Source organism: Pterocles gutturalis, unplaced genomic scaffold (genome assembly GCF_000699245.1).
Source record: "Pterocles gutturalis isolate BGI_N339 unplaced genomic scaffold, ASM69924v1 scaffold18292, whole genome shotgun sequence".
NCBI lineage: Eukaryota > Metazoa > Chordata > Aves > Pterocliformes > Pteroclidae > Pterocles > Pterocles gutturalis.
The window spans coordinates 66,153-79,961 of NW_010110735.1; the positions used below are offsets into that span (position 1 = coordinate 66,153).

The following is a 13,809-nucleotide window of genomic DNA, read 5'->3' on the forward strand; positions in this document are numbered from 1 at the left end:
ATGCCCCATCCCTGGAGGTGTTCAAGTCCAGGTTGGATGAGGCTTTGAGCAACCTGGTCTAATGGAAGCTGTCCCTGCCCATGGCAGGGGTGCTGGAGCTAGATGATCTTTAAGGCCCCTTCCAACTCAAACCAGTCAATGATTCTATGATTTTACAGGAAGGTAATTTTGTTTCAGTGGCAGATGGTGTTTCCATCAGTGATATCATGTTTTAGACTTTTTAATAGGTTTCAGTAACAATGGTATAACCCTTAAGATAAAGACATAATCCACAATTAAGACACTAACCACAATTCAGCACAGATATGCCACATTACTCTTGGTGAGCAAACTCTTGGAGTACACACAACTATAATGAAAATATGCAAAACTTAGAGTTTAAGTCTTTAAATTTATAGTCAGGAACAACCAATGATATTGTAAGAACACTTCAGGCTTTCCAGTGTCAAACAGACAAAACAATGTAGCTATACTGGGATGCTACTGTGCTTCAGCTGTACCTTTAATTTCGTGATTCTGGTCTCATAGCAAGCTCATGACAAGTGATTAAAAAGCTGAACAGCCTCAGCTTTGAGTGATTTGCCTTGCTGTCATATGGTTCAGTTACTCTGTAAAGTTCATAAAAAGAGGCTCTCATAGACAAAAATTATCTCAATGGTAAATATCCCATCATCTCAATTTGCTACCTGTATTCTTTACCACGGAGGAGGGTGGAATCTTCTCCTCTGGTCTGGATGTCCTAATCCATGTTCTCTACCTGAAAGGAGTACGAGAAGAATTAAAGATTTTTAATTAACAGTAAAGCAGGAAAGCAAGAGTTTATTCAGGTAGTCTGCAAGAAAAATTACATTTAAACATATATTGAAAAAATAACATGTCTCTTTCTGGTTGGTGTATAATTATGGATAGTATTTTGAGATGTTGGAGGATAAAGTCCACGGTGGCACTACTCTTCTCAAAGGTTTTGGGTCACTGTAACCTTTACATCTAGTACAATTAATGTGTTGAGATAGTGAACATTCAGGTCATACACTGTGGTTGGTAGATCAGACTGTGTGAATTCAGGAAAGGACAACACACTATTTACAACCAGACATAAGCTATATTAACAAACTTTTTCATATGGGTTTAAGTGTGCCTGTGTACAATACTGCTTTAGTTATAGATTCCTGTAAGCACAGTAGTACTCAAACTGTAAATGAAATATTTTTTCAACACCAAAGTTCTACCAAGTCCCACCTACATTACAGTTCTATCAAAATCCTATTAATCAGAAACATCCTTGAACACGGAGTACGCAATATGAGTGTGGAAGCCTTGATTAAATACCTATCAAAACAAAACTTGTTACAAACTCAGATCCTTCAGTATAGTTGTATTATGTTCAGCTACATGGCTTGCAGCCTGCTAAGACTGAAGTGAACACATCTTTTTCATGCAATTACACTCCATGAAGAAATGGGACTCTGGATAATTCCCTTTTGTCTTGAACAAGAGAGTTTCTCTTGAGTGACACATAGCTCCAACAATTATATTTTTTCCATATCTTTCCTTGACACTCATCTTTTCTTTCCCATGAAAAACTGCTTTCAATTTTCCATAAGAGCTTTTCTCCAAGATCTCGTTTTTAAAGTAAAATAAATAACTTTTGAAAAAGTTATATTTTCTAAGTTGAATTCTTTAAAAACACAAAAGCTGCCTATTTCCCTTTTTCTTTTTTTTTTTTTTTTCCAATAGAGAGATAGAAGAAAAACAAGGCAAAGGTGGATGGAAACAAAGAAAGCAATACTAATATTAATTTTCTTAGGCAAAATATATCTGACCCCAAATCCAACAACTTCTAAATGCAAGTATGAAATTGTCAAAATGTTTCGCTACTTCCCCATCTCACTCTTTATGATTCCTGTGGTAGATGATTAGCAGCTGAAATGATCATCCACTACTTCTAGCTCTCTACGCTACCTCAGGCAAGACTTTTAAACTCAAAGCACACAGATCATGAAGTGCTACCATGCACAGTTTTATATCTCAGTAAGAGAAGCCTAACCTTAGCTTTAAAATAGGCACCTATGATCTGCTTAACAAGTATCAGAACTGACAGACATTGAGAATGGGATACACAAAATCAGCGTGCTAAATAGGAAGTCTTCTAAATTAACAAACAAGAAATACTACAGGAAAATCCATGTCCCTGTGAGGCTTAGATTTCCTGCTCTGAATTACATGGATGCACTCTCCATTTGTGACAAAGAGCCATGAAATTTATGAAAAGAAGTTTAAATAAATAACTAAAATCAAAACAAAACAAAAAACCCCAAGCCCCCTCGAAAACCCAAAAAACCTGCAGCTGAATTCCCTTCTTTCAAAATACAGCTAGAGGATGAGATGTTAATTACAACAGATCAGTGGTTAGTATTCACCATAAAATGAGGGGTGCTCGGTTCAATTCTTGTTCTGCCTGAGGGGATTCAAACCATCATCTCACACAAATACCAGTGCTTCTTAGGTTTATACTTTCTGAGTGGAGACACTCTCTCCTGCACAGTTGAAGTTGAGACATTGTCATGGAATTCTTAAACATTAACTGATAAGAGAGAGCAAAGGCTGCCTAATCATTAGGTACACTCCTGATACAGAAGAGATGGTTCCTGTGGTTACTGTTCCATTACTTTTTAATGCACTTAATCCAATGATTTACATATAATATGCCACAGCAGGAACCATAACAGCATACCACAGGAAGGTATGTAAAGGATGGGATAGATAGGTATCAGTAATATTACTAGGAAATTTCATCATATAAGCTATCATGGAACACAAAATCACTTTTTTTTTTTTTCTTTTTTCTCTCTCTTTGGTGAGATACACACGTAGCAGAGACAACAGCTACATAATGAAGCAACTTAAATACCTGTCTTAATATTAGCAAACTTAGGAAAAAGAAACTTTGTAAAAAACCAAGTCATCTTCGCAGATCAGTTTAAAAGGAGCTCTGAAACATTGCAAGGCTCTTTGGTAAGGACAGAGATGTATTTTCCAACAAATGTAACTCTGCTTATGGGATCATGTTTTAAGAGCATCATGACGGTAGTAAATAGGGCTAGTGTAAAAGAAGCCAAGATATTTTAATAATGCTACTGAAACACATTTAAAACACAGTTCAGCACAGTTGCTGCAGAACATACTTTGTGGAATACGTCTAGTGGTAAGATCTCCGGAGCTGGACAGAGATGACCTGACCCCAGAATAGCAGGTTTCTTGACATGGTCACAGAAACAAAGACCAGTTTTAGTTCTGCTCACAGTCAGCATACACACTCTATGTTTTAACTTTACATTTTACACAGATGATCAAACAATCTTATCTGTGAATCTAATGATAGTATCTCACTCTCAAGCACATAACAGTGGCAGCTGAAACACATTAAAGACTTTACTGTATTTATTTATTGTTTATCCTCCCTAATCACATCATCAATCTTATTTGAAAACCTCACCTGGAAACAGAATAAATTTAGGCTCTGCAGATAATGGATCTTTCTTAGACACTTGCCTTCCTTTGCTTATTTTCTTTAATCTAGGTGTATATGCTTTAATTCATAATAATGAGGAAGTAAAACTGAATCATGTCAGCTCAACAGTGTTATGCACAGTGATGTTTCATTGAAATGTCTGTTCTGTTCAAGAAGTGTGATTGGTGAATGACTTAAGATTAATGCCAAGACAAGACAGAACTCACATTTGTATTAGTTAATGATCTGTAAGCTTAGACCCTGATCGAGAAAACCACTTAAGAATGTGTTTAACTTTATTCATGTGTTTAAGTGTTTTGCTGAAGCATGAACTAAGATCTGCAGCTAAAGACTTCAGGCAGACATTTCTGTATAACTGTGCCTGTTTGTTTTAGAGCTATTACAATTTTAAACACAGTTCAGCTGAGACCAAGCATGGGAAGTTAGCATACCACATGAAGCCTTTTCTCCCAGAACACTGTGAGTAAAAGATGATTCCAGATTATAATGCTATGCTCTACCTCACCTTGCAGAGTTAATTTTTGCTAATGGTAGTACACAACTATAACTGATACAAGTTTCGTTACTGCAAACTGCATATAGACACAGACCTGTTTTATTGTTGACAGAGACAATTCCAAATACTCACACATGCACACATTTTTTACCTTGCGCTTGAGGATTTCTCCATAAGGACCCCCTCATCTGTTTATGATATGGAGGAACAAAATAACTTCTGTGTGTTTGTTGGAAACTGGGAATAAATTCTCTTTGTTGTGTTCCTGAAAAAACAGTGTTTACTAAGCAACTCTGTATACAAGATTAAATGAAGAAAAAGAGAGACAGCATATTCTTTTACGGGAAACAACATTTCTTAGTTTTATGCCAAAATGCTTATGCACAATTACCATTTTTCCAAACTAAAGTCAGCCTAATAAGCATGGTCCTTGTCCTCATTTCCATCTATGCACATCAAGATTACAAGCTGTTAACAAGGGTATTTGGAAACCAGATCAAAATTTCATGACACAGATTTGGAGATTGCAGTCATTAAAACAAAACAGAAATCTTTGTCCAAATTGGAATCACAAATCATAATTAAAATGGTTAAGTACAGCTCTCAGGCAATAGCAGATGCTAACAAAGTCTGGTATCATAAATCACCAACAGATATCCTTAGTTTTGAACATCCAGCACCAGTATGATGTAGAACCACATCAGGAGTATTGCTGTCACATAATGGAAAGTACTGAGCTAGCAGAAATTAATTCTGCCTGTTGTAATTTGCTCAAGAAATTCTGAAGGGGTGATTTTTATCCTCACAAATATTATGGTTGATCAGGTATTAAGTAGGTAATAAACATAATAACAGCATAAATGCTGAGATTCAGTGTGAAATATTTTGAAGCCTCAAAAGCCTCAACACTCAGGCTGATCTGTGAATGTTGCTAAAAACCTTTTAGATGTTTTTCCCTCTGAAAGTCAGGCAGATCAGGTGGGGAAAACAGATGTCTTCAGTAAACCAAGCCACGAAGTTGGGGGAAAGACCAGCAAGATCTTAGGCAAAAAACCAAAACAAAACAAAACAAAAACAAACAAACAAAAAAACCCCACAATTCTCCAGTTTGCCCAAAAGCTTTCTTACATTTTGAACCATATTGGTCAGTCCAATAAGGAGGATTCTCTTTTCAAAGTGTCACTCAGACTTCACCTATCAATGTTAAAACAGCTCCCCTGAGGGAAAGGAAGAAAGAAATCTGAGTCATCTAACTCCTCCTGTAAAAATAACTTTAGTCACCGAGGAAATAGCAATGATGTTTCTGTTAGTGAATGATATTTTATTTACTGCATATTTCTCATGAACTATGTAGCTAGATGGAAATATTTTTCTGTCCAAACTTGGGTAATCAAACTCACATGAATTCCTAAAACCAGGGAACATTTTCTTAGATCTCTCCTTTGGTTTCTCGGAGAAAGACCTTACAATTTACTTAGCTTGATGGGCTGCCTATGTAAAAGCTGCTGCTGTTGGAGGATAATTGAGCTCATCAATATATTGACTTTATTGAGAAAATTAACACAATGCCAACCTGTGATAAATCCATTCCCTCTTGGTCTGCTCTGTATTGCTCTTTTCTTTGCCATGCAAACCTTGCAAATGAAAGACTTCAGGTTCTGGAAGGGTGTATACAAAGACTCCTGCAGACAATACGGTCAAAAACAATTATTGTTCTGCTTTTCTCTCTGCAGGTGTAGCACAAATCAATCACATATACAACTAAAAGACCTGTCTTGGCCACACTCATGCATATATGAAGGTGGTAAATATGGTTCGCATTTTTTCAGGAAACAAAGTCCAAAACTTTCATTTTAAAAGTGGATCCTTGGAGGGATGAGTAAGGGTGCAGAGGGAATGTTTTCCCTTTTCTCAGTGAAGTTTGTTTTTCTTCTCTGCTCACATCTGTAAATCACTTGCTCTCCTATTCTACTGCCTTGCACCTGTAGATATACTTAACTAGACTGCTATGAGCAATACCTAAGGCAGAGATGGTTTAAGGCTCCAGATAAGGACTGATAAACTCAGGGAAAACACACCAGTGAAAATTAAAGTATCTTAATCTCATACATCAGAAACAAAACTTAACACAATAGTAAAACATCAGCCCCAGCTCCTGTCTGATAAAATACAACCAGGTCTAAAGAGAAATGGGGGAATTAAATGTTTACCTTGTGGTGTGATGGGAAGTTCTACTGTCAAAAGAACAAGCTGAAGCTATTTGAAGACACAATACTTTCACTGATTTAAGTGAGCTTTGAAGAAGTGTCAGATCTTAGAATCTTTTTCTTTTTTATTGATTTGTACTGGGCATGTGGGCAGTAGTACACATTGAAAGAATTATGAAAAGACAGATTTTAGGGAAAAAGCATAATTTGTGATTTTCATAAAACTGAACTGATTTTTACAGGATGACAATTCACTTTTGTAACCACCGAGGTGGAAGGGAAGCAGGAAGGAGGGGAGAGGATACCAGGATAAGGCAAAAATCCAGTAGGTGGCAACTAGAGAGGGTTCTTAAATCAGAGATAGAATTTGAATCCCTGAAGCCTCCCACAAACTTTCCTAGCACATTTTTTAGATAATAAAACCCTTTACAGGGCCATAAGAAAAACACACAGATTTTGTTTTTCACAAAAACTGAATACAGTCTGTGAAGAACACCAACAGGAAAAAATCTTACATTGTATTCTTGGGAGAATAAATTCACAATGCGTTTATGAAGGGTGGATGAAAGGCATGATCAGAAAAGGGCAAAACATATTGCTTATGCCGACCCCATTAGGTAATTCGGTTTCAATTTTAAAAAATTGATCATTAACATACTCATTAGTGAGAAGCACAATAAAAAGGCTAATAAAGTGATAATATCATTGCCTCACTGCTTTATGAGTCTATTATATCCAATTTTCTGTGTGGATAAACAAACTAATAAGATTACTGTTATGAAAAAAAAGAGAATTATCATATTATGAGCTTAGCATATTTTTTAAAAAACCAAGATGGCTCTACTTTTTATTCTTATCAGAAGCTTTCAATTTTTTATCTTTAACAGCTGCTAGGCTACGAAGAGCTGAGCTACACAAAAACTTGCCCATACATCAACTGTATTTAATTTATACATTTTCTTCCTTTGGCACAAGAATCTGTGGGAAGCAAACACTAAAATGTTCAAAATTTCTGGTATACATGTAAATATTTATACATGTAAATATTTAACCAAGATTGTATTTCTACTGTAATTTTCATAAAGCTATTAACTGTATTTAAGCCCATCATAATCAAACCAACACCGATTCTGAGATCTCCTGAACTCCCTGAAGTAAGGTAACTGTCCAGATCATAGAGGAGGGACCTTAGGAGTCAGGAGACAAGCACCAAACACCAAATGGAGCAACTTTTTCCTACGACTTACCTTTTCTATAACAAAACATACCATGCAGAATACCTTTTTTTCTGTAGCTATCATCAGACCAGATTTATGGTGCTCAAGGGTAGATTGTTAACAAACAAGTGCTGAAAGATCTTGACTTCCAGCAGTACATTAAGCTGTGCCAGGAACTAAGTACAGGATTTTTTATTAAAGTTGAACTTATAATAATAGGAAAAAAAGTCACATATGCTTGCTGCCTTGCCAGTGTCCCCAGCTAAACTGGCATCTCTTGGTAACTCTCCAAAAAAAAGATTCTTGCCTCAAACTGATAAGCTGGAAAGCTATTTCATTAGTCTGGGAGCTAATTCTGCCGTATACGTACCATAAAATAATACCTAAAAATATATTTAAACTACTCTAAAAATTCACAGGGCTACACTATTTTTCCCCACAACAGGACAGTCTATCTGAAGTTTGTTTAAACTAGAGCATCAGGCTTGTAAAAACGCTAACCTCGATATTTGAGTTGATCAAGGAAATTTCCAACTCTTCTCTAGGGATCTAAGCATCTTCCTTCACCTTCCTTCTAGGAAAGGTTAAAATATAACTTTAACCTGACCACATCAAGATTTTCAAATGTTAGCTAAAACATGCTACTTAAACACATTTTAAAATATGTCTTAGCCAATATAAATTTTGTACAGATTTAGATACAGATTGTAAAAGTTATTCTCTAACCTGAAATCTACCCAAATCGAAAAGAAGTATCAATTTCACATGTATAGTTTTACATTTTTCCCATTTATTCTTTAGACCCTCTATTGTTCTGCAATAGTCCTACATTAAAAACTGGATGTACCACTGGCCCAATCCAAAATCTAATGAAATCAATGGACCAATTAATGGGAACCACAGGATTTGGATAGAGGCTACATTCCTAATCATATGATTGATTCCATATGGAAAGAATTATACTTCTTCTCCATGCTGAAAACACATACATTCCACCCACCCACATGCGTTCCATTCATCACTCTAGATCAGGATGGTATGTAATTGGACACAAAATTCAAAAAGAAAACTAATTATACATCAACTGATAATGAATGCATGAGACTAAAGTCATTCAAAACTGCAAACTTTTTCCTCTGTAATCGTTTTTATTTATTTTAACCTCAGGTGATATATGTAGCAGCAGGTAAAAACATTTCAAAGGTAAAATTTTAAAAAGTAATTAAATGATACAGGATTTTCAGTTCCACATTAAAATGAGACACATTAATTGAAGGTCTTAAGAGCTGTCTACACAGATGAGGACCTAAGCATCTCTCCACATATTCTGTGCTGTTGGAGGATGAGCCAGGTCTGGTCCAAGGCTTCACTCGTGCATTAACACAGCTTTGCACCCAGTCGAGCAGACCCTACCTCTGCACCTGGACTGGAGGCCACCCTAATGCATCAAATATGGCCCGTACCTAGCAAGACTCTGCTGATATCTCCCTGCCCTTGCCTGGGCAGACATGTTTGAAGTCATAACTGTGTTTTTGGTAACATAGTGTGCAAATTGTACAAATCCCCAGCTTCTGAAAAGTGGGACTGAGAGCTAAATAAATACTTAGAGGCACAGGAAGGTACTTGGTGAGATCCTAAATATACCTTCCCCTGCTTTCCAGTTCCTTTTGAATTCACCAAACCTTCATCTCAAACTTTAGGTTCCTTAATACCTTTAAAAATATCACTCTTAAACACTTTAAAAATTATATCCAGTATGCTTATTTAAAGACACTCTTAATATTTTGCCTAAAATCTTACAGAAAAAAGAGGATGTGATTACTCACATTGCCTTCCAAAAGCTCTTCCAAAGAGCAACCGCGGTGCGACTGCTGGTATTTTTCTTGAAAAAGTTTTCCATCAAACACTTCCCAAGGCATCAAATCATCCATTCTGAATGGAAAGCCACAGGCACTATTCGCCATGAGCAAAGTTGTAAGGCCACGAACAAAGACAGCGCCAAGCTGTACAGCTCTGGAGTCCACTTCTGCAAGCTGTTAACATAAAAAAAAAAAAAAATAGACCTCACAAATCAGGGACTATAAGTACTCTTACCGTTGCATATAACCAGGCTAACAGCAGAGCAAATCATAATCAGACCCAAAGCTGTGACAATGATGGTCCTCTACTGCACAGTAGAATTCATCAAATAATTCTGTATCTAGTTTTATTCAATGAAGTGAAATAAGTGAAATTTGTTTTAAAAAGTACACCGTATCTCACTCTAAGTTTTAAGACAGCTACACTCAAAATTAAAATTGAAAGACAAAATAAATGACTATCGCTAGTATTTCTCAAACATTAGCAGCTCCCCAGAAAAAATTCTGTTAGTGGAATGCAAAACATTAACTGGGAATATAAAATGATGTGTACAGTGATTCATTGACCTTACACAGCTTGATCAACTGGGAAACGTTACAGCATTTAGAGATCATTTAAGTTATAAGATTTGACAAAACAAAGTTTATTGAGCCCAGACTTTTATTTTAAACACTCTAAAATTTCCTCTGACTGTAGTCTGAAAGTCAAATTATTTCACTTCAACATGGATGTCTCCAGAAGAAATACTGGAATAGTATGACAACCTCCAGAAAATGCAAAATAAGAAAGTCAGCAAGACAATTGAAACTTAGGGCCAAAATAAACTTGATGGGTGAATTTAACATCCTGTTGTGGCAGACGATAGCAAACTATAAAAGCCTTGAATGCAACATGGGGAAACCTGTGATTTTAAGTATTGTGTAAACAGTACAAAGCTCCTCAGTGGGGAATGCCTCTGCCAGAGTCTGTAGCAAAGCAGTCTGTCAGGACTAGAAGGGATTCATAGCAGTGTGGCCATCAACACTGTAATCCACGACAACTGTTGTATCCTTACAGTACAGTTTTCCTTACAGTATAAGTTATACCAGGAACAGAATAGCACCCAAAATAGCCCAGAACAGAAAGGACAAAAATGTGGCTCAAATTTATTGTAGCCTTAGCTCCTGGAAAGCTGTGAGTTGTTTGTCTGAAGTACAATGGAAAGGGTCGGCCCATTCTTACGAACAATACTAACACCTTACATCTTCACAGATCCCCAAAAAACTTAGAAGTATAAACATACACCATCAGTGCCCTATTTTAAAAAAGGCAAGTAATGGCAGACAACATGAAATGTTGTACCAATGATCAGAACTTTTTCCCCCTCTAAGGTCAACAGAACAAAACAAGGAAACCTTTGCTAGCAACACGGAGCTATAAAACTTCTGAAAGAGACAAACACAATAAATCATTTGGGGAGTATAGCTAGAACTTGGTCAAAGACTTATTTTTTTTGTATTATTATGCAATCAGCTGAAGTATGTTGTATAATTTGACTACATGAAACTGGCTTCTGTGATAGGGTTCCCCCTAATCAGAGGCAAGAGGCAGTAGGGTTAAGCCAACTTGAAGATACGAGGTGTACCTCTACTGGCGGTTTTTTCTACAGTGTAAAAGCAAAAGAGGACCTAAAGATAACGATGCAGTCAAAAGATATCAGGCAGGATGGTCCAGAACCCCCTTTAAGAATTTCTTCTGCCTCTAGTGATTCCTGGAAAGGCATCAAGGCTGCTCACCAGGGCACTGACCCAACATCACACTTAGTACTTGAAATTCACCCAATAGAGACAACTGAAGACAACCACTGACATTCAGACCAATGCAGACAACACAAGCAAATTTGAGTAGTCATTTAGAAAATGAAAGGCCCATCCTTCTCTGACTGTGACATTTCGTACTTGAGTAAGGGACACCTTCTTCTCCCCTCCCTCCAAAAGAAAAGTATTTTCTGTATGGGATCAGGCTACTGAGTTCCAGGAAGTTATTGCCTCCAGATGTAAGTTATTTTGCCAGCTGAGACTAGTAACTACATGTACACCCATAACTCTCTTGCTCTGGCAAGTAAAGCAGGTTTTTGCAAACCACTTAGCAATGCTGAAAGGTATATGAGAGAGGAAAGTGGTTTAAGTGAACCAGTATTATTTGTACTGAAGTAGAGTGTAAGAGTGCACACAGCCAGTTATCATGTTTCTTATACTGCACTAACCAGATTGTTTCTGATCACCTGATCAAATCTCAAGACCTACTAAGGAAATAAGCCCACATCATCACAAGCTTGGTTTGTCATTGCAAAGAAAGACTTTTTCAGCAAAAGTACAAAGAGTAAGAACTGCTAGGAGTCTTCAGAACTCTTCCCCCTCCCCCACCCTTTTTTTAAAACTAATCCAGCTAGAGAATTCTCTCAGAATTTATGCACCCTGGTCATGTTCTCAATACAATAATAAATTGTTGTAAATGAACACTAAATATAGGTAAAGTTTTGCTCTTAAGATATAGGCAAATAGACGTGTCAAGCTACAATAGGCAGTAGAGTCCAAGAGTGACAGCAGCACACCAACTTGCGACAGTAGCCGAATCCAACGTGGACAAATTTCTATCAATATGATTTATACCACCAATAGTCTCTTTGTTATAGATCAGGACAAAACCAGACTGAAATTCTCTGACATACAAATCAGAATCTTCTGCCACTGAACTAACAGTAAGTACTGATAATGTAAAAAGATTTAAGTGCTGAAAACAAACTTTCATTATTAATAATGAAAACAAGTATTTAAGTTGCTCAGAAGAAAACAGTAAACGCTGTCATCTGCAGCAAGCAATTTCCCATCTTCTAATTTAACAGTTGTGTACTATATGGCTATTAATTCATACCTTTTTGTCATTCACTGACAAAGATGTTTTTACTGTCCCTTCTACTTCCACTGGTACCAAGGATGTAAAACAGCTGTTAGAACACATTACTAATATTATATGTGAAAGCTGGATGCCAGCTGGGCCATAAATCTTAAAATAAAGCTTTTATATCTTTATTTTATTCTGAAAATTCTAAGCATATAGCCAACATAAATATGTGATTAACCCAACTTTCTTCAGTGAAGTTATTCAAGCTAGTGCAAAACAAATGCATACATATCGTCAGAACAAATGTCTACAAGAAAATTCGAAAAATTTTGCTTTTGATGGTGATGCACAAAATAGTAAAATATAGTAGAGGACACCTAGGGCTGTCTCAAGCTGGAGATCAGTGTAGTATGGTCATTGATGCTAACTGTTACTTCCATCTAAGCGAGTATGAAGTCTAAGCCACCAATACAACCCTATCTGTGCTCTTTTCAACTACACCTGAGATATACTAGTTAAAAAGACAAAATAATGTTGCTGATGACAGCTTTTACAGTTAGAAGACTTCACTGTCTAGTGATATCAAACCAGAGCTTTCCTAAAGCACTAAAGTAATGGGCGGTGGATGGGGGTAAGGCTTGTTTTTTTAATGGAAATCAATATTAGCAAGACCAAGGCAAGAACTATCAACAGTGATTATTTTAATAAGACAGGAAATACATTCACTAAAGGGTAGCTTCTATTTTCCATGTCTGGCAATGAAAAACAAAGAAAATGAAAGCACAGGGAGTCTATAACAATGAGCCTGTGCACATGGCAAACCACAGACTTGCTTTGCCATGGGAATGCTCACAACTGCTTGGTGTCTGCAATGCAAAGACGTCACGATCAGGAGAAGTGGAAAATTCCAAAAAGAAAAGAAGGCTTGCCTTCCAGGGCATTACACCCTAGAGATTACTTCTTATTGGAAATTGTGTCTATTCTTTTTACTATTTTTATAAACTCAGGACCCCAGTGAATCATGTGAGATACACCCCTGTGGTCCCGCTGCTGCTACTTCTACCACCAGCTGATGACATTTTTGTGAGAGAGACAGGGAGTGCGTGAGAACTGCTCCTCCGGCACCAGCTGCCTGCGCTGTGCCCCTGCCGCTGCTCCTACCAACAGCAGCTCCCCACCCTCTCAGCCTTTGGGGAAAAAGAATACTTTTGCTGTTTGACAACATGAACTGAAGACTGAGAAGAGATCTCAAAGTTCACAGTCCTCATTGCAGCAGAGGTTACTGATATCGTGTATGAAGGCCTGAGCTGAACTGGAAAAGCCCACTTGAAAAGAGCGAGAGAAGGGCTACAGTACCCACAACACTAATGTATAATTTTTTCTAATAATCTGAGAAATGTCTTTGCTACAAGAGTGATCATCATAGACTTCTCTCATATGATGCCTTCTTCTCCTCTAAAAACACGGGGCTTTTAGCCTGTGGACTGCAAGTTCAGGCTGATCTTTGTGCTCTTGTGCATCCTCATGGACCACAGGGATGGGTTTTGCAAGAAGGAAAGTTTTTGCTCACAGGAGTAGTTTGCAAATCTAGACTCAGCAACTATATATCCTGCT

The 13,809-nt window shown here is 37.1% G+C and overlaps 1 protein-coding gene across 1 annotated transcript in view; it reads right to left on the reverse strand.

Moving 5' to 3' along the window:
* Nucleotides 1–695: 695 nt before the first annotated feature.
* FAM120B (family with sequence similarity 120B) overlaps nt 696–13,809 on the reverse strand; it is a 47,671-nt gene continuing 34,557 nt past the window's right edge. The window contains exons 6-9 of the mRNA XM_010073515.1: nt 9,279–9,485; nt 5,602–5,710; nt 4,180–4,293; nt 696–757 (exon numbers count right to left, since the gene is read on the reverse strand). Coding sequence (XP_010071817.1) covers nt 696–757; nt 4,180–4,293; nt 5,602–5,710; nt 9,279–9,485 — 492 coding nt within the window. The remainder of the gene's footprint in view (nt 758–4,179; nt 4,294–5,601; nt 5,711–9,278; nt 9,486–13,809) is intronic.